At 44.0% G+C, this 19,940-nt stretch overlaps 1 protein-coding gene across 11 annotated transcripts in view; it reads right to left on the reverse strand.

Annotated features, from left to right (window-relative positions):
• Positions 1-19,940, reverse strand: part of ptprt (protein tyrosine phosphatase receptor type T) — a 389,841-nt gene that overhangs the window by 156,751 nt on the left and 213,150 nt on the right. For all 11 annotated transcript variants that reach the window (XM_074649699.1, XM_074649700.1, XM_074649697.1 and 8 more), the window contains exons 12-14: positions 11,347-11,548; positions 9,445-9,547; positions 71-347 (exon numbers count right to left, since the gene is read on the reverse strand). In XM_074649699.1, the coding sequence (XP_074505800.1) occupies positions 71-347; positions 9,445-9,547; positions 11,347-11,548 (582 nt within the window). The remainder of the gene's footprint in view (positions 1-70; positions 348-9,444; positions 9,548-11,346; positions 11,549-19,940) is intronic.

The following is a 19,940-nucleotide window of genomic DNA, read 5'->3' on the forward strand; positions in this document are numbered from 1 at the left end:
CATTCATATTCTCTGCTGTTGGGTATCTGTTGGGTATCTTTTGGGTATCTGTTGGGTATCTGGGACTCACCCCGTTGGCTCTGCTCATGGCCTGGTAGTAGATGCTGTAGCTCTTGGCCGGCGACAGCGGAGGATTCCAGAAACCGCCGTAGCTCTTGTTGTCTCCCACCGTGAATGGCTGTACGACGGTGAGGCTGGACGGGGGCAGGTCAGCGGCGATGTAGTAGGCCGAGTCCAAGATGGAGGCGTTGCGGAAGCTGACGGGGGCGGAGAAGCACTCGGGGGCTTCGGAGGCGGCACGACGGGTCTTGGACTTGCGCTCCTCTTTCACAACGAGTTGGTAGGAGCTGGAAACACAGAGATAGTTACATTAATACCTTTGTATAAAATAAATGAAGTATGTACTGCTGGGGAGTCCAGCTTTGACTGGATTCATGATGTGTTCACACCAAGAGTGAAGCAGATTTTTCACACGGCGCAATTACATACAAATTCAATGCAAAGAGGCGAGTAGACGTAAATTTGCACCGGGCAATGCGAATGGCGCGACGTGAACACATGAAATTTGCGTCATTCGTGGGAGTTGAAATATTTCAGCTGGAGTGATACATGTGTGTGTCTCTCTGTGTGGTGAAAGCCTCTCAGCGTTGAGATCCTCCTGTCCTCACTGACGTCATGACGTTGTTGAATCAGAAATGGAGGATAAATAAATCCTGTATGTGTCTGTGGTCAGCCAGAGCTACAATAGTCCATCATCTCTGTACAGAGACCGGACCAAACTCTATGTAGAAACCACAGACTGACTACGGTAGAAACAACAACGTCTCTAGATGACTTTATGTTGAGTGTTGATGGAGCAGCTGCATAGCCTGGCACGGATCCATCCAGACTCCATTCAGAAAACAAGCATTTTAAAAGATGTCAGCTTGTCGTCATGGTAACAGACCTGACAAAGCATGAATTCAGACTTTTTACTAATCAGCATTATTATAGCATCATTTTGATCTGTTTATTGATATTAAATCACAGCTCAATCTGTTTATTTTGGGTTCATACAGCAGTAGAGACGTGTGGCTGCTAGATACAGACAGTGTGATGTCACTGTATGTGAATACAGCTCGCCACCTAGTGATGTTATGAACCAAGACACGACGGCGTTTGGTTTTCTGACATAACTGGGACTTCACCAACATGTACAAAGCAGCTACAGTGGTTATTTCTGCCATGGTTGATGGAGGAAATGGATGAGAGAACAGACATTGGTATCTATGGAGACAAGCTCCTCCTCCTCTCTGGAGCGTCTAGAGCGAATGAACACAGATGATACCTGTGGTCCAACTCGTATGAGTGAAAGCAAGACGAAAATGTGCTTCTGTCTTAGTGTGAACACAACATAAGAAATCCCTCACTGTAGATTAGGAGACATCATTAATCTGTCAATTTGTTATTTCTATTTGGGTGGTGATTTTTTTATATAAACATCATAATTTTATTTGACTGAATAATTATATCTAGAAGATGGGGCTCTTTGTTTGAGCCCATTGGACTCTTAAAACAGGTGAATTTTACATGAAATATAGTGTAATTCAGCTAAAACACATGCGTGCGTGCGTGCGTGCGTGCGTGCGTGCGTGCGTGCGTGCGTGCGTGCGTGCGTGCGTGCGTGCGTGCGTGCGTGCATGCGTGCGTGGTCTTTGCGTGGTGTGTGCGTGCGTGTGTTGGGAGGAAGTGGGGGCTTCATGAATGGCTGAGGGCTCCATTAGCAGTCAGGACAAACGCAGCAGCCCTCCGCAATTACCTCCGTCCTCCACGCCAACAACTCACTTCACAATTATACGCAATTAGGGAAATGTATGTTTCTGTGAAGATGTGGAGATGTGGAGATGTGGAGAGGGCCGCGGCCAATTATCCTGCTCCCGATGGCAGCCGCCATAAAAGATAATCACTGATGACCAGAGATGAGTCTCTCTCTCTCTCTCTCTCTCTCTGTGCTGGTTCTGTCTTTCTGGTGAAATATCCATTTCAGCCTAATGGCCTGGTGGGGGGGTTACAGGTGTGTGTCTCCATATGCAGTGTGTGTTATTGTACTTCTGTCTTTCTGAGGAACATCTGAGTTTTTATTATTTAATTGAGAGTTTTATATATTCAGATCATGTTGGACAGAGTGGGACATCACATTCTAAAATAATAAAACCGGCCTGTTAGTAGTTAGAGTATTTAGAGTAGTTAGAGTAGTTAGGGTAGTTAGAGTAGTTAAAGCTGTTCGAGTAGTTAGAAGTTATAGTAGTTCCAGTAGTTAGGGTTGTTAGAGTAGTTAGAGTAGTTAGAGTAGTTAGGGTAGTTAGAGTAGTTAGAGTAGTAAGAGTAGTTAGGGTAGTTAGAGTAGTTAGAGTAGTTAGAGTAGTTAGAGTAGTAAGAGTAGTTAGGGTAGTTAGAGTAGTTAGAGTAGTTAGAAGTTATAGTAGTTAGAGTAGTTAGGGTAGTTAGGGTTGTTAGAGTAGTTAGGGTAGTTGGAGTAGTTAGAGTAGTTAGAAGTTATAGTAGTTAGGGTAGTTAGAGTAGTTAGAGTAGTTAAAGCTGTTCGAGTAGTTAGAAGTTATAGTAGTTCCAGTAGTTAGGGTTGTAAGAGTAGTTAGAGTAGTTAGGGTTGTAAGAGTAGTTAGAGTAGTTAGAGTAGTTAGGGTAGTTAGAGTAGTTAGAGTAGTAAGAGTAGTTAGGGTAGTTAGAGTAGTTAGAGTAGTTAGGGTTGTAAGAGTAGTTAGAGTAGTTAGGGTTGTTAGAGTAGTTAGAGTAGTTAGAGTAGTAAGAGTAGTTAGGGTAGTTAGAGTAGTTAGAGTAGTTAGAAGTTATAGTAGTTAGAGTAGTTAGGGTAGTTAGAGTAGTTAAAGCTGTTCGAGTAGTTAGGGTTGTAAGAGTAGTTAGAGTAGTTAGGGTTGTAAGAGTAGTTCGAGTAGTTCGAGTAGTTAGGGTTGTTAGAGTAGTTAGGGTTGTTAGAGTAGTTAGAGTAGTAAGAGTAGTTAGGGTAGTTAGAGTAGTTAGAGTAGTTAGGGTTGTTAGAGTAGTTAGAAGTTATAGTAGTTAGAGTAGTTAGGGTAGTTAGAGTAGTTAGAGTAGTTAAAGCTGTTCGAGTAGTTAGAAGTTATAGTAGTTTGAGTAGTTAGGGTTGTAAGAGTAGTTAGAGTAGTTAGGGTTGTTAGAGTAGTTAGAGTAGTAAGAGTAGTTAGGGTAGTTAGAGTAGTTAGGGTTGTAAGAGTAGTTAGAGTAGTTAGAGTAGTTAGGGTCGTTAGAGTAGTTAGAGTAGTTAGGGTTGTTAGAGTAGTTCGAGTAGTAAGAGTAGTTAGGGTAGTTTGAGTAGTTCAAGTAGTTTGAGTAGTTAGTAGTTTGAGTAGTTAGAGTAGTAATGGTAGTAAGAGTAGTTTGAGTAGTTAGAAGTTATAGTAGTTATTAGTTATTAGTTAGTAGTTAGGTGTTAAAGCAGTTAGATAAGTTAGGGTAGTTAGAGTAGTTAGAGTAGTTAGAGTAGTTAGAAGTTTGAGTAGTTTGAGTAGTTCAAGTAGTTCGAGTAGTTAGTAGTTTGAGTAGTTCTAGTAGTTAGAAGTTAGAGTAGTTGGAGTAGTTAGAATAGTTAGAGTAGTTAGAGTAGTTAGGGTTGTTAGAGTAGTTCGAGTAGTTTGGGTAGTTAGAAGTTCGAGTAGTTCGAGTAGTAAGAAGTTAGAGTAGTTATGGTGCTTAGAGTAGTTTGAGTAGTTAGAAGTTAGAGTAGTTAGTAGTTAGTAGTTAAAGCAGTTAGATAAGTTAGGGTAGTTAGAATAGTTAGAGTAGTTAGAAGTTAGAGTAGTTTGAGTAGTTAGGGTAGTTAGAAGTTAGAGTAGTTCAAGTAGTTCAAGTAGTTCGAGTAGTTCTAGTAGTTAGAAGTTAGAGCAGTTAGAGTAGTTAGAGTAGTTAGAAGTTAGAGTAGTTAGAAGTTATAGTAGATAGAAGTTAGAGTAGTTAGAGTAGCTGTCGTAGTTAGAGCAGTTAGAGTAGTTAGAAGTTAGAGGAGTTAGAAGTTAGATGTTAGAAGTAAGAGTAGTAAGGGTAGTTAGAGTAGTTAATAGTTAGAGTAGAGTAGTTAGAGTAGTTAGAAGTTAGAGTAGTTAGAATAGTAAGTATAGTTAGAGTAGATAGACGTTAGGGTAGTTAGAAGTTTGAGTAGTTCGAGTAGTTCGCATAGTTAGAAGTTAGAGTAGTTATAGTCGTTAGTAGTTACAGTAGTTAGATAAGTTAAAGTTCGAGTAGTAAGGGTAGTTAGGGTAGTTCGAGTAGTTCAAGTAGTTCGAGTAGTTCGAGTAGTTAGTAGTTTGAGTAGTTTGAGTAGTTAGAAGTTCGAGTAGTTCGAGTAGTTCGAGTAGTAAGAAGTTCGAGTAGTTATGGTGCTTAGAGTAGTTTGAGTAGTTAGAAGTTAGAGTAGTTAGTAGTTAGTAGTTAAAGCAGTTAGATAAGTTAGGGTAGTTAGAATAGTTAGAGTAGTTAGAAGTTAGAGTAGTTTGAGTAGTTAGGGTAGTTAGAAGTTAGAGTAGTTCAAGTAGTTCAAGTAGTTCGAGTAGTTAGAAGTTCGAGTAGTTAGAGTAGTTAGAGTAGTTAGAAGTTAGATGTTAGAAGTAAGAGTAGTAAGGGTAGTTAGAGTAGTTAATAGTTAGAGTAGAGTAGTTAGAGTAGTTAGAAGTTAGAGTAGTTAGAATAGTAAGTATAGTTAGAGTAGATAGACGTTAGGGTAGTTAGAAGTTTAAGTAGTTCGAGTAGTTCGCATAGTTAGAAGTTAGAGTAGTTATAGTCGTTAGTAGTTACAGTAGTTAGATAAGTTAAAGTTCGAGTAGTAAGGGTAGTTAGGGTAGTTCGAGTAGTTCAAGTAGTTCGAGTAGTTCGAGTAGTTAGTAGTTCGAGTAGTTTGAGTAGTTAGAAGTTCGAGTAGTTTGAGTAGTTAGAATAGTTAGAGTAGTTAGAGTAGTTTGAAGTTAGAGTAATTAGAAGTTAGAGTAGTTAGAGTTGTTAGAAGTTAGAGTAGTTAGAGTAGGTAGAGTAGTAAGGGTAGTTAGAGTAGTTAATAGTTAGAGTAGAGTAGTTAGAATAGTTAGAAGTTATAGTAGTTAGAATAGTAAGTATAGTTAGAGTAGATGGACGTTAGAATAGTTAGAAGTTCGAGTAGTTTGAATAGTTAGAAGTTAGAGTAGTTAGAGTCTTTATTAGTTTGAGTAGTTAGATAAGTTAAAGTTAGAGTAGTTAGAGTAGTAAGGGTAGTTGGAGTTGTTAGGGTAGTTAGTAGTTCGAGTAGTAAGTAGTTCGAGTAGTTAGTAGTTTGAGTAGTGAGTAGTTGGTAGTTAGAGTAGTTAGTAGTTATAGTAGTTGTAGTAGTTAGAGTAGTTAGTATAGTTAGCGTAGTTAGTAGATAGAGTCGTTAGTAGTTAGAGTATTTAGTAGTTAGTAGATAGAGTAGTTAGCGTTGTTAGAAGTTAGAGTAGTTAATAGTAAGAGTAGTGAGAGCAGTTAGAAGTTATAGTTAGAATAGTTAGAATAGTTAGAGTAGTTTGAAGTTAGAGTAATTAGAAGTTAGAGTAGTTAGAGTTGTTACAAGTTAGAGTAGTTAGAAGTTAGAGTAGTTAGAGTAGGTAGAGTAGTAAGGGTAGTTAGAGTAGTTAATAGTTAGAGTAGAGTAGTTAGAATAGTTAGAAGTTATAGTAGTTAGAATAGTAAGTATAGTTAGAGTAGATGGACGTTAGAATAGTTAGAAGTTCGAGTAGTTTGAATAGTTAGATAAGTTAAAGTTAGAGTAGTTAGAGTAGTAAGGGTAGTTGGAGTTGTTAGGGTAGTTAGTAGTTCGAGTAGTAAGTAGTTCGAGTAGTTAGTAGTTTGAGTAGTGAGTAGTTGGTAGTTAGAGTAGTTAGTAGTTATAGTAGTTGTAGTAGTTAGAGTAGTTAGTATAGTTAGCATAGTTAGTAGATAGAGTCGTTAGTAGTTAGAGTATTTAGTAGTTAGTAGATAGAGTAGTTAGCGTTGTTAGAAGTTAGAGTAGTTAATAGTAAGAGTAGTGAGAGCAGTTAGAAGTTATAGTTAGAATAGTTAGAAGTTAAAGTTAGATTAGTTAGATTAGTTATTAGTAAGTAATAAGTAGTTAGTAGTTTGAGTAGTTAGTAGTTAGAGTAGTTAGTAGTTAGTAGTTGGTAGTTGGAAGTTAGAGTAGTTAGTAGTTAGAATAGTTAGTAGTTAGAGTAGTTGGTAGTTAGAGAAGTTAGAGTAGTTAGAAGTTAGAGTAGTAAGAATAGTTAGAAGTTAGAGTAGTTAGTAGTTACAGTAGTTAGAAGTTAGATTAGTTAGTAGTTAGAGTAGTTAGAAGTTAGAGTAGTAAGAATAATTAGAAGTTAGTGTAGTTAGTAGTTAGAGTAGTTATAGTAGTCATAAGTTAGAGTAGTTAGAGTAATTAGAGAAGTTAGAGTAGTTAAAAGTTAGAGTAGTTACAGTAATTATAAGTTTGAGTAGTTAGAGTAGTTAGAAGTTGGAGTAGTTTGTAGTTAGAGTAGTTAAAAGTTAGACTAGTTAGAAGTTAGAAATTAGAGTAGTTAGAGTAGTTAGTAGCTAGAGTAGTTAGTAGTTGGTAGTTGATAGTTGGTAGTTAGAGTAGTTAATAGTTATCATAGTTAGTAGTTGGAGTAGTTAGTAGTTAGAGTAGTTGGTAGTTAGAGTAGTAAGAATAGTTAGAAGTTAGAGTAGTTAGTATTTACAGTAGTTAGAAGTTAGATTAGTTAGTAGTTCGAGTAGTTAGAAGTTAGATTAGTTAGTAGTTAGAGTAGTTAGAAGTTAGAGTAGTAGGAATATTTAGAAGTTAGTGTAGTTAGTAGTTAGAGTATTTAGAGAAGTTAGAGTAGTTATAGTAGTCAGAAATTAGAGTAGTTAGAAGTTAGAGTAGTAGGAATATTTAGAAGTTAGTGTAGTTAGTAGTTAGAGTAATTAGAGAAGTTAGAGTAGTTATAGTAGTTAGAAGTTAGAGTAGTTAGAAGTTAGAGTAGTTAGAGAAGTTAGAGTAATTATAGTAGTTAGAAGTTAGAGTAGTTAGAGAAGTTAGAGTAGTTATAGTAGTTAGAAGTTAGAGTAGTTAGAGAAGTTAGAGTAGTTAGAAGTTAGAGTAGTTAGAGAAGTTAGAGTAGTTAGAAGTTAGAGTAGTTAGAAGTTAGAGTAGTTAGAGAAGTTAGAGTAGTTATAGTAGTTAGAGTAGTTAGAGAAGTTAGAGTAGTTATAGTAGTTAGAAGTTAGAGTAGTTCGAAGTTAGAGTAGTTAGAGAAGTTAGAGTAGTTATAGTAGTTAGAAGTTAGAGTAGTTAGAGTAATTAGAGAAGTTAGAGTAGTTAGAGTAATTATACGTTTGAGTAGTTAGATTAGTTAGTAGTTGGAGTAGTTTGTAGTTAGAGTAGTTAAAAGTTAGAATAGTTAGAATAGTTAGAATAGTCAGAGTAGTTATACGTTAGAATGGGTAGAGTTAGAGTTGTTAGAGTAGGAAGAATAGTTAATGAAGTTAGAGTAGTTATAAGTTAGAGTAGTTAGAGTAGTTAGAGTAGTAAGTATAGTTAGAGTAGTTAGAGTTTAGAGTAGTTATAAGTTAGAGTAGTTAGAGTAGTTAGAAGTTAGAAGTTAGAAGTTAGAAGTTAGAGTAGGTAGAGTAGTTAGTAGTTAGAGTAGTTAAAGTGAAAGTAGTTAGAGTAGTTCATAGTTAGAGTAGAGTAGTTAGAGTAGTTAGAAGTTGGAAGTTAGAGTAGTAAGTATAGTTAGAGTAGTTAGATGTTAGAGTAGTTAGAGTAGTTATAGTAGTTAGAATAGTTAGATTAGTTAGAGTAGTTAGTAGTGAGAGTAGTTAGATAAGTTAAAGTTAGAATAGTTAGAGTAGTAAGGGTAGTTAGAGTAGTTAATATTTAGAGTAGAGTAGATAGAGTAGTTAGAAGTTAGAGTAGTTAGAGTAGTAAGTATAGTTAGAGTAGTTAGAAGTTCGAGTAGTTAGTAGTTTGAGTAGTTTGAGTAGTTCGAGTAGTTTGAGTAGTAAGGGTAGTTAGAGTAGTTAATAGTTAGATTAGTTAGAGTAGAATAGTTAGAGTAGTTAGAGTAGTTAGACTAATTAGTAGTTAGAGTAGTTAGAGTAGTTGGTAGTTAGTAGTTAGTAGTTAGAGTAGTTAGAGTAGTTAGAGTAGTTAGTAGTTGGAGTAGTTTGAGACTGTTCAGGGTGGAGGGAGGGGAGGTGGACGGGTCAAACAGACACAAGACTTTCAAACAGGAGACCGCTGGTCATGTCCCGTGAAACTAAAAGTATTGCTCACTTATTATGTCACGTCAGTCTTTAGTCACTAGTCTCGTCGGTATGGTCAGTCCCATGAGTCACTGGTCAGTGAAGTTAACGTCAACCACGAACGTTTCCTAACCCTACCTAAGTGGTCGTGTGGACTAGTGTGTGTGTTTCTGTGTGTGTAAATGTATTTCTACCAGGGAGGTTTATGAGCTGATGACCTGTGTGTATTTGTGTGTTCATGTGTGTATCTGTGTGTTCATGCATGTAGTGTGTGTTCATGTGTGTAGTGTGTGTTCATGTGTGTGTGTGTGTGTGTGTGTGTGTGTGTGTGTGTGTGTGTGTGTGCATTCATGTGTGTTGACATCCACTGTGAGCCTTTACAGCTGCTGCCTCTGAGTGCATCTATGTGAATACACACATGTGCATCTGAGCATGTGTGTGTGTGTCATTTAAAACATGGCACAACATCCCATAATGAGCTTATCTGAGCTGATGAACATGAAGAGACGGAGGTGATTGGAGAGCAGCCTGATTCAACAGCAGAGATATATTTACCATTTGTGGGTGATAAACGGACCGATATGGTCCTGGATGGGATTAACACACATTAACACTAAACCACTGAGTCCAGATTGAGGTGATCTATATCCTCCCCTAGTCTAAGCTCGATTTCCCTAAAGGCACCCACAGAGTTCTGTTCTCCCCTGCACAAATCAAACGGTCGGATCACATGTTCAAAGTTTTAATTAAAAAACACGCCGGCTGAAAAAAGAAATGAGAAAAGTAAAATGAATAAATGGTGTGTGTGTCCAGGGAGAGCAGTGGACTGGAGGGTGGAGGGTGGAGGTTTACTATAAAGACAGAAACATCCTGACTGATGGATGATTCACTATCACGACTGTAGGAAGAGAGTCTGACTGGATCCTCGTCTATAATGTTAACCTGGTAATAGCATTCTAAGCATGGGTGGCTATTTACTGAATGAACACAGAGTTTCCAGGGTTGATCGATGTATGGAAGCATCGGACTGAAAGAGAGGGGAGCAGGAGGGATGTGAGAGCACAGTGTGCACGAGAACAGAGGTAACAAATAACAGGACAACAGACGGAAAAGTCGAACGAGAGCCAGGTGAGACGTTACCTGATAGGTGCGCCACGTGACTGGGCGGGCTTCAGCAGGATGGTGATGGTGGTCTCGGTCTCGTTCAGAGGAGCCTCAGACTCGTACTCCGGCATCATGGGAGCTGATGGGAGAGAAGAAACCAGGGAAGCAGTTAGTGAATGATGGAAGGCACAGAAGGTCCAGCAGGTCCATCACAACGAGCATAACTGAACTGACTGGAGCTGAAAGCACTAATGAATGATATATAATAATGAATGAATGTCAGTTAAACGGGTAGAAACGCACAGGTTCTCTTCATAAAGGGTTAATACACAGAGACACAATGCAACAGGAGTCTCAATGAAGCAATGAATGTTTCTCTGAAGGCCACATATAAAATCTCCTGATACAACATGTGAGCTCTACATATGTGTTCAGGTTGGTTTGGAAATGTGTGTAAACCATACCTCATTATTTTGAGTTGATATTAGGGCTGTCAATCAATAAAAATAGTTAATCACAATTAATCAAATTTTTTTAATCCCTTTCAGATGATACCAGTATTTTATTCCAATCTGCATATCAAACCTCTGACTAATACTGTAATGAATATCAGAAAATATATAATATATATAGAGAGTATATAATATATCATGAACCACTTTCAAAAGAAATCAACAACTCTTTTATCGTATCATATCTTGACAACAGCGACCTTCTCCGGTGCTGTTAAGAGAAACACATCCCATAATATTCATGTTTTTAATTTCACATCTGTCATGCCCCCCCCCCCCCCCCCCCCCACACACCCTCCTCCATCTGCAGCTTTTAATTGAATTCTCTCCATCCTTCAGCCCCTGAATGAGATAATGCAGATTGGGGATGGCGTGACATTTGGAGGGAGACATCTCTGTTAAGTGTGGACGGGATGTGTTGTTTCTCTCCTCTCAGCAACATGTTGTTAAGATGTGAGAGGAAGACGGAGGAATGGAGGCTCGGTGGAAAGGTCACGCTAAAATCAGTGGAGGTGTGGACAGATAGGACGATGCTAATAACATGCTGATGACACATTTAGACCTCTGTGGTTCAATCAGCTCGCCACGCTGCCAGGAGGACATCAGTCCTGCTCTGATTCAGGTTTAATTCACAGAGAAAAAGGGGGCGGGGGGGGGGGGGGGGGGGGCAGGCATGGGTGTAGCATTCCATCTCAAATATACTCTACAGTATATACTAAAATAAAGTTATCTTATAACACATGTCCCATTAAAGCTCAACGCTTCTCTCGTTGCCGTGTCACTGAGCAGGAACATGATGAGAGAAGAGCGTTCCTGCTCAGCAGAGCCTCTCCGGAGGATACATCCACATGTATCACTTTATCTCTGCTTCATATCACACCTGGATTAAGTCAAGTGACATTGATCAATTATGTCATAAGATTAATAAACACGGAGGTGATAAACTGTCTTTGGATTCAAAGATTTCTGATGTTTTTATACTTGTAGAGAGTACTGTAGGTAATAACTCAACTTAAACATGAAAGGACTGAAGAGACATGATGTTTGAAATTGAGACAGCAGAGACGAGGGGAGAGTAAAGAGAGACAGAAAGGGTTCAGAGAGACAAAGAGAGAAGAGTCGGTCATCAGAGAACAGCCTTCAGCTAACAGCCTGACTACTAACAGGGAGAGAAACGCATCAATGTGTGACTTCATTTCACATTTCTTGCCATAACAGTTGATTGTTTTTCTGTTTTTTGGTGCCACAGACATTTTCTCTGGACCGAGGATGTAGACATGAACAGAGGGTTAAAGATGGAGAAAGAGAGTGGCATGCCTCCCCTCCACCCGGCCAACACTCCAGCCTTCAGCTGATGTTACTGGAATAACAAGCAGGAGACAAATGTCACCCTCACATCAACAGACAGACATGTCAGAGTCTCTACCTGCTATCTTGGTGGAGATGCGGGTGGTGACGGGCGGCCCGAAGCCCTTGTTGGTGGAGGCTTTGAGGGTGAAGAAGTAGGTGGTCCCCGGGTAGAGACCTACGAACAGGTGATGGGTCTCGTTCCTCAGCTTGAACACCCGTCCCCTCTGGGTGGTCAGATCAGCGCTGGGGTCCAACGAGCTCAGGGCCTTGTAGGTAATCTAGAGATGGACAGGAGACACATTTCAGCTTCACTCTGTTTAAAAGAATCAACTTCAGCTACCATGTTACAACCTCCTACTCCTACTGGAACATTTAAGAAGTGCTGTTGTGTACTTCCTACTCCTACTGGACCCTTTTAGAAGTGTTGTTGTGTACTTCCTACTCCTACTGGACCATTTTAGAAGTGTTGTTGTGTACTTCCTGCTCCTACTGGACCATTTTAGAAGTGTTGTTGTGTACTTCCTGCTCCTACTGGAACATTTTAGAAGTGTTGTTGTGTACTTCCTGCTCCTACTGGAACATTTTAGAAGTGTTGTTGTGTACTTCCTACTCCTACTGGAACATTTTAGAAGTGTTGTTGTGTACTTCCTACTCCTACTGGACCATTTTAGAAGTGTTGTTGTGTACTTCCTGCTCCTACTGGACCATTTTAGAAGTGTTGTTGTGTACTTCCTACTCCTACTGGAACATTTTAGAAGTGTTGTTGTGTACTTCCTGCTCCTACTGGAACATTTTAGAAGTGTTGTTGTGTACTTCCTGCTCCTACTGGAACATTTTAGAAGTGTTGTTGTGTACTTCCTGCTCCTACTGGACCATTTTAGAAGTGTTGTTGTGTACTTCCTGCTCCTACTGGACCATTTTAGAAGTGTTGTTGTGTACTTCCTGCTCCTACTGGACCATTTTAGAAGTGTTGTTGTGTACTTCCTGCTCCTACTGGAACATTTTAGAAGTGTTGTTGTGTACTTCCTGCTCCTACTGGACCATTTTAGAAGTGTTGTTGTGTACTTCCTGCTCCTACTGGAACATTTTAGAAGTGTTGTTGTGTACTTCCTACACCTACTGAGTGATGTTCTCATTTAGTGGCTGATTGAAGGTTGAATTATGGATTATGTCTTTCTGTGCAACATTAGAAATTGTTTTCATGTTCAGTCCAACACATAAACAGTAATTTAACCTCCAACCAGAGAATCAATGTCTGTTATTAAAGCGGCGGTTTGTGTGTCTCCCCATGACGTCCACTCTGAGACCAGAACTAACGCAGCACCATTAGAAGCACTTCAATAGTTCTTCTGTTAAAAGAACTGTCGATGTCTGTCGTAATGCTGCTGCTGGCCAGTTTCCACCACACGCGCGCACACACACACACACACACACACACACACACACACACACACACACACACACACACACACACACACACACACGCACGCACGCACACGCACACATGCACACATGCACACGCACACACACTGAGGACGGCTGTCACTGTGAATGACAGTCAGTACAAAACAGTATTGACTGGTGGAAAAAAACACATTAATAGCAGTTCAACCCCAAACACACTCCAGCCCTTCAATATGTTTGTGCGTGTGTGTGTGTGTAAGTGTGTGTGTGTGTGTGTGTGTGTGTGTGTGTGTGTGTGTGTGTGTGTGTGTGTGTGTGTGTGTGTGTGTGTGTGTGTGTGCGTGCGTGTGTGTGTGTGTGTGTGTCTAAGTGCTTTCAGTTTGTCTGTCAGCCTCCAGTGAGAGTAAAAATACCAGCTGTATCCAGCGTGGAGGCCAGGTGAGAAGCAGAATGAATAAAATGAAGACAGGCAACATGAATGAAGCAGAAGGCGCTCGCTGGAGCGGAAACCTCCACCAACGTAAATGTTTCTCCGGCCAGCAGAGCTACAGCCGCCACAACGCTTCATGCTTCCTGTCATTTGTCTTGTGGGTTTGATTTCCTGACCCAACAGAAACAGAGGGCAGAGGCGCTGTGTAGCTGACTGCCAACTTTCCCAAAAGCAGGACTGGAGCATCATAAAATACACAATAACTCATTCTCATACTCACATCCTACAGGAAATATACTGTAGTAAGCTAGTCTCGGTAGTCGCTGTTACTGGTGTTACACGGTCGGTTATACTCTGTGATATCACCAGACAAAACATAAACAAACTAGACAGACGCTCACCAACGGCCCAAACTGTCCGACAGCCGACCGTCGGCTTAGTGTGTCGGACCTTTAAGATAAAACACCAACGTGTCCCAGTGACACTAAAATATGGACTGATGTGTTAACAACTTCTTTCTGCTATAAAGCTGCTTTAAAGGGACTGTTTGTAACTTCTTCCACGTATAAATCATTGCGGGTCGGTGTCTCATGGTCACTCGCGTGTGGCTACGCTGTTCAGACTCAGACTCCAACACAAACTACAGTGAAGCACCAAAACCTCTTGGTTGTATCTAGTGCAGCCCGTCTGTTAAACAGTGTTGGCCGCGGTCGGAGGACGCGGGGGAGACCGTAGCTTTGGTCTCCAGGACCGGAGTCTCTGCTGTACTCTGCTCCTCTGCTCCTCTGCCTGCCTTCACTCACACAACGCGCTTGTTCTCTCTCTCTCTCTCTCCACCTGTTATGTGCATGCTGCTCACTCCACACTGTAGAAGAGTTAGTTTAGCTCTGAGAATATCTAGTGAATGTACAGTGGACGTTTGTGCAGAAATAACTGCTGCAGCTCCTCCAGACCAACAGAGGTTTCCCGTGTCTTGTGAAGTGACGGGGCTCCGCAGCGAGAAACGTTATCGTCTCCGACCAAAACTCTGGTGTCTCCCCTGTTCCCTCCGACCACGGTCGGGAGGCTGAAGCAGGAAAAGCCAACACTAGGATCAGCATTGATTCATGGAGAGACCTTCGTCTGGTCAGCTAACATTACTGCCAAGCAGCTGAAATATAGAGTGATATTGTGCTTTTAGCTGACGTGTGTCTCCTCACTGTTTTGATCAATGCTTGTTCATGTCTATGTAGAGCGAGCAAAAGCGTGAGCAACAGGATGCTGACTTTTGTTGACTAAACGGCCACAGGTGAAGCTGTTAACAAGACATTTAAACTAAATCCACACCGAAAGCAGAGTTAGTTACTGAAGCAGAGAGTTAGTTACTGAAGCAGAGAGTTAGTTACTAAAGCAGAGAGTTAGTTACTAAAGCAGAGAGTTGTTACTGAAGCAGAGAGTTAGTTACTAAAGCAGAGTTTGTTACTGAAGCAGAGAGTTAGTTACTAACGCAGAGAGTTGTTACTGAAGCAGAGAGTTGTTACTGAAGCAGAGTTAGTTACTAAAGCAGAGTTTGTTACTGAAGCAGAGAGTTAGTTACTGAAGCAGAGAGTTGTTACTGAAGCAGAGAGTTGTTACTGAAGCAGAGTTAGTTACTGAAGCAGTTAGTTACTGAAGCAGAGAGTTGTTACTGAAGCAGAGAGTTGTTACTGAAGCAGAGTTAGTTACTGAAGCAGAGTTAGTTACTGAAGCAGAGTTAGTTACTGAAGCAGAGAGTTAGTTACTAACACAGAGAGTTGTTACTGAAGCAGAGAGTTGTTACTGAAGCAGAGTTAGTTACTGAAGCAGAGAGTTAGTTACTAACACAGAGAGTTGTTACTGAAGCAAAGAGTTAGTTACTGAAGCAGAGAGTTAGTTACTGAAGCAGAGAGTTGTTACTGAAGCAGAGTTAGTTACTGAAGCAGAGAGTTAGTTACTAACGCAGAGAGTTGTTATTGAAGCAAAGAGTTAGTTACTGAAGCAGAGAGTTAGTTACTGAAGCTGAGAGTTAGTTACTAAAGCAGCGAGTTAGTTACTGAAGCAGAGAGTTAGTTACTGAAGCTGAGAGTTAGTTACTGAAGCTGAGAGTTAGTTACTGAAGCTGAGAGTTAGTTACTGAAGCTGAGAGTTAGTTACTGAAGCAGAGAAAGACATAGAAACAGTTGGAGAGAAAGAGTGAATGCTCGAATGCTGTCCAGCTTCAGATACATACACACTGATATAAGAGAGAGAGATATTTCATTTAATGTCTGATTATCTTTAAGTTTATTACCATTTGGGATAATTGTTCTTCGTTTGCATGTCGATGAAAAAGTCTGAATAGTAAACTGAAGCTTTTCAGCTGAATGGCTCATATTAAATTTAAATACAGGATTCAGTAAAAACTACTGTTGTGACAAAATGCCCATTGAATAGAAATAAAAAGTGAATAGAAATGGAGAGAAAGAAAGGGATGAAAACGGTGTGAAGGAGAAAAGTGAAGGCTGAGAATGAAGGAGAGAGAACGAGGCTGATCCAACCTGAGACGTAGGTGAAGCAAAGAGGAAGAGACGGAAGACAAGTGATGGAGGCGGATGTCTGTGTAACACGGCTACCTCGGAGGCTGAAGGTCGTGTGTGTGTGTGTGTGTGTGTGTGTGTGTGTGTGTGTGTGTGTGTGTGTGTGTGTGTGTGGATTGTGGATATGTCTAATGTTATTCTGGATAGTCAAGGTGAGCTATTAAATGCTAACACAGCTTGCAGTAGGGACTGGCCTTAGGGATTGGCCGTAGGGACTGGCCGTAGGGACTGGCCGTAGGGATTGGCCACAGGGACTCGCCGTAGGGACTCGCCGTAGGGACTGGCCGTAGCGACTGGCTGTTGCGATCCGCCGTAGGGACTGGCCGTTTGGATCCGCCGTAGGGACTGGCATTAGGGACTGGCCGTAGGGACTGGCCGTAGGGACTGGCCGTAGGGACTGGCAGTAGTGACTGGCCGTAGGGACTGGCCGTAGGGACTGGCCGTTGGGATCCGCCGTAGGGACTGGCCGTAGGGACTGGCCTTGGGGATCCGCCGTAGGGACTGGCCGTAGGGACTGGCCGCAGGGACTCGCCGTAGGGACTGGCTGTAGCGACTGGCTGTTGGGATCCGCCGTAAGGACTGGCCATAGGGACTGGCCGTAGTGACTGGCTGTTGGGATCCGCCGTAGGGACTGGCCGTTTGGATCTGCCGTAGGGACTGGCCGTAGGGAATGGCCGTGGGGATCCGCCGTAGCGACTGGCCGTAGGGAATGGCCGTGGGGATCCGCTGTAGGGACTGGCCGTTTGGATCCGCCGTAGGGACTGGCCGTAGGGACTGGCCGTAGGGACTGGCCATAGGGACTGGCCGTAGGGATTGGCCACAGGGACTCGCCGTAGGGACTCGCCGTAGGGACTGGCCGTAGCGACTGGCTGTTGCGATCCGCCGTAGGGACTGGCCGTTTGGATCCGCCGTAGGGACTGGCATTAGGGACTGGCCGTAGGGACTGGCCGTAGGGACTGGCCATAGGGACTGGCAGTAGTGACTGGCCGTAGGGACTGGCCGTAGGGACTGGCCGTTGGGATCCGCCGTAGGGACTGGCCTTGGGGATCCGCCGTAGGGACTGGCCGTAGGGACTGGCCGTAGGGACTGGCCGCAGGGACTCGCCGTAGGGACTGGCTGTAGCGACTGGCTGTTGGGATCCGCCGTAAGGACTGGCCATAGGGACTGGCCGTAGCGACTGGCTGTTGGGATCCGCCGTAGGGACTGGCCGTTTGGATCCGCCGTAGGGACTGGCCGTAGGGACTGGCCGTAGGGACTGGCTGTAGGGACTGGCCGCAGGGACTGGCCGCAGGGACTCGCCGTAGGGACTGGCTGTAGCGACTGGCTGTTGGGATCCGCCGTAAGGACTGGCCATATGGACTGGCCGTAGCGACTGGCTGTTGGGATCCGCCGTAGGGACTGGCCGTTTGGATCCGCCGTAGGGACTGGCCGTAGGGAATGGCCGTGGGGATCCGCCGTAGCGACTGGCCGTAGGGAATGGCCGTGGGGATCCGCTGTAGGGACTGGCCGTTTGGATCCGCCGTAGGGACTGGCCATAGGGAATGGCCGTGGGGATCCGCTGTGGGGACTGGCCGTTTGGATCCGCCGTAGGGACTGGCCGTAGGGACTGGCCGTAGGGACTCACCGTAGGGACTGGCCGTAGGGACTCGGCGTAGGGACTCGGCGTAGGGACTGGCCGTAGGGACTCCCCGTAGGGACTGGCCGTAGGGACTCGCTGTAGGGACTGGCCTTAGGGACTGGCCGTAGGGACTCGCCGTAGGGACTGGTCGTAGGGACTGGCCGTAGGGACTCACCGTAGGGACTGGCCGTAGGGACTCGCCGTAGGGACTGGCTGTAGCGACTGGCTGTTGGGATCCGCCGTAAGGACTGGCCATAGGGACTGGCCGTAGCGACTGGCTGTTGGGATCCGCCGTAGGGACTGGCCGTTTGGATCCGCCGTAGGGACTGGCCGTAGGGACTGGCCGTAGGGACTGGCTGTAGGGACTGGCTGTAGGGACTGGCCGCAGGGACTCGCCGTAGGGACTGGCTGTAGCGACTGGCTGTTGGGATCCGCCGTAAGGACTGGCCATAGGGACTGGCCGTAGCGACTGGCTGTTGGGATCCGCCGTAGGGACTGGCCGTTTGGATCCGCCGTAGGGACTGGCCGTAGGGAATGGCCGTGGGGATCCGCCGTAGCGACTGGCCGTAGGGAATGGCCGTGGGGATCCGCTGTAGGGACTGGCCGTTTGGATCCGCCGTAGGGACTGGCCGTAGGGAATGGCCGTGGAGATCCGCTGTGGGGACTGGCCGTTTGGATCCACCGTAGGGACTGGCCGTAGGGACTGGCCGTAGGGACTCACCGTAGGGACTGGCCGTAGGGACTCGGCGTAGGGACTCGGCGTAGGGACTCGGCGTAGGGACTCGGCGTAGGGACTGGCCGTAGGGACTCCCCGTAGGGACTGGCCGTAGGGACTCGCTGTAGGGACTGGCCTTAGGGACTGGCCGTAGGGACTGGCCGTAGGGACTCCCCGTAGGGACTGGCCGTAGGGACTCGCTGTAGGGACTGGCCTTAGGGACTGGCCGTAGGGACTGGCCGTAGGGACTCGCCGTAGGGACTGGTCGTAGGGACTGGCCGTAGGGACTCACCGTAGGTACTGGCCGGGGGGACTGGCTGTAGGGACTGGCCGGGGGGACTGGCTGTAGGGACTGGCCATAGGGACTCGCCGTAGGGACTGGCCCAGGGACTGGCCGTAGGGACTGGCCGTAGGGACTCACCGTAGGGACTGGCCTAGGGACTCACCGTAGGGACTGGCCGTAGGGACTCACCGTAGGGACTGGCCTAGGGACTCACCGTAGGGACTGGCCGTAGGGACTCACCGTAGGGACTGGCCTAGGGACTGGCTGTAGGGACTCACATTGTCCTTTGTCCCAGTGTTTGAATGTGGCCCTGAGAGCTGTGCAGTGAGCATTTAGATGAACACACTCTGACTTTTCCTCTCTTCTTTCTCATGTTGTTCTTTAGTTTGGTTGCCAGTGAACTGAGAAAGTCAAACTTTTCCCAGCTCTTAACCCCCCCCCCCACACACACACCTCCCCTGGGTGGGTGGAAGCAGACAGGCAGCTCAACGCCCCTCAGACCGAGGACCTCGGGACCGAACCTTTAGCCAATAGAAGCTGGCGGTGTAAAATGCAGCAGAGAGCCCGGCTGCCGTCTCCCCGGCCTGAGAGTCGGCCTGGCTGGCTGAATAAAACATGTTAAATCAATAGCTATTTATACAGACGGGGACCTGGGGGCTGGAACAATAAAATATCATCTATTTCATCTACGCTGCACTTCTGCTTTGCACATCGATGCCGCTTATTTTATCAGTCATGAATGGCTCTCTGGATCTTTATGGGCTTCACGCTCTCCTGCTCTTCCTCTCTCTTTGACTTTACTCTCTCTCTCTCTCTCTTTCTCTCCATATTACATCTCTGTTTTATCACTCTCTCCATTGACTTACACCCATCTCTCCATCTCTCTCTCTCTTTCAGAAGGAGAGAAGTTTGGGTCATAAACCTCAGGTGGACTCTCTCTTTCTGTCCCCCCCCCTCCTCTCTCTAGTTGATGTACTTGGAATCGGTAGAGCCGTAAAGCTCAGGTTGTTTTATTGGTCAATGAAAAGGCAGGCGCACAGCGGGGCAGTGCATCTTGGGTAATAGAGTGTGAGTCTGTGAGGGATAACTCACCAGAGGGAGGGTGTGTGTGTGTAAGTATGTGATTGAATTAGTGTGTCGGATGGAGAAAGGAGAAGACAGAGGTAGAAAAGGGAGGAAGAGAGAAAGAAAAATAAAGAATATCAGGGTTGTCAATCCATTCAAATATTGAATCGTGATGAATCGCATGATTGTCCATAGTTAATCACTATTAATCACAAATTAATCACAAATTAATCTCACGTGTTTTATCTGTTCTAAATGAACCTTAAAGGGAGATTTGTCAAGTATGTAATACTCATCAACATGGGAGTGGACAAATATGCTGCTTTATGCAAATGTATGTATATATATATTATTGTAAATCAATGAACAACACAAAACAATGACAGATATTGTCCAGAAACCCTCACAGGTACTGCATTTAGCATAAAACAATATGCTCTAATCATAACATGGCAAACTGCAGCCCAACAGACAACAACAGCTGTCAGTGTGTCAGTGTGCTGACTTCACTATGACATGGGTGACCTGCTCCATCATTATGAGTCACATTGACCCCGAAACACATTTTGAGTTATCTGTCTG

Source organism: Sebastes fasciatus, chromosome 1 (genome assembly GCF_043250625.1).
Source record: "Sebastes fasciatus isolate fSebFas1 chromosome 1, fSebFas1.pri, whole genome shotgun sequence".
Classification (NCBI taxonomy): Eukaryota; Metazoa; Chordata; class Actinopteri; order Perciformes; family Sebastidae; genus Sebastes; species Sebastes fasciatus.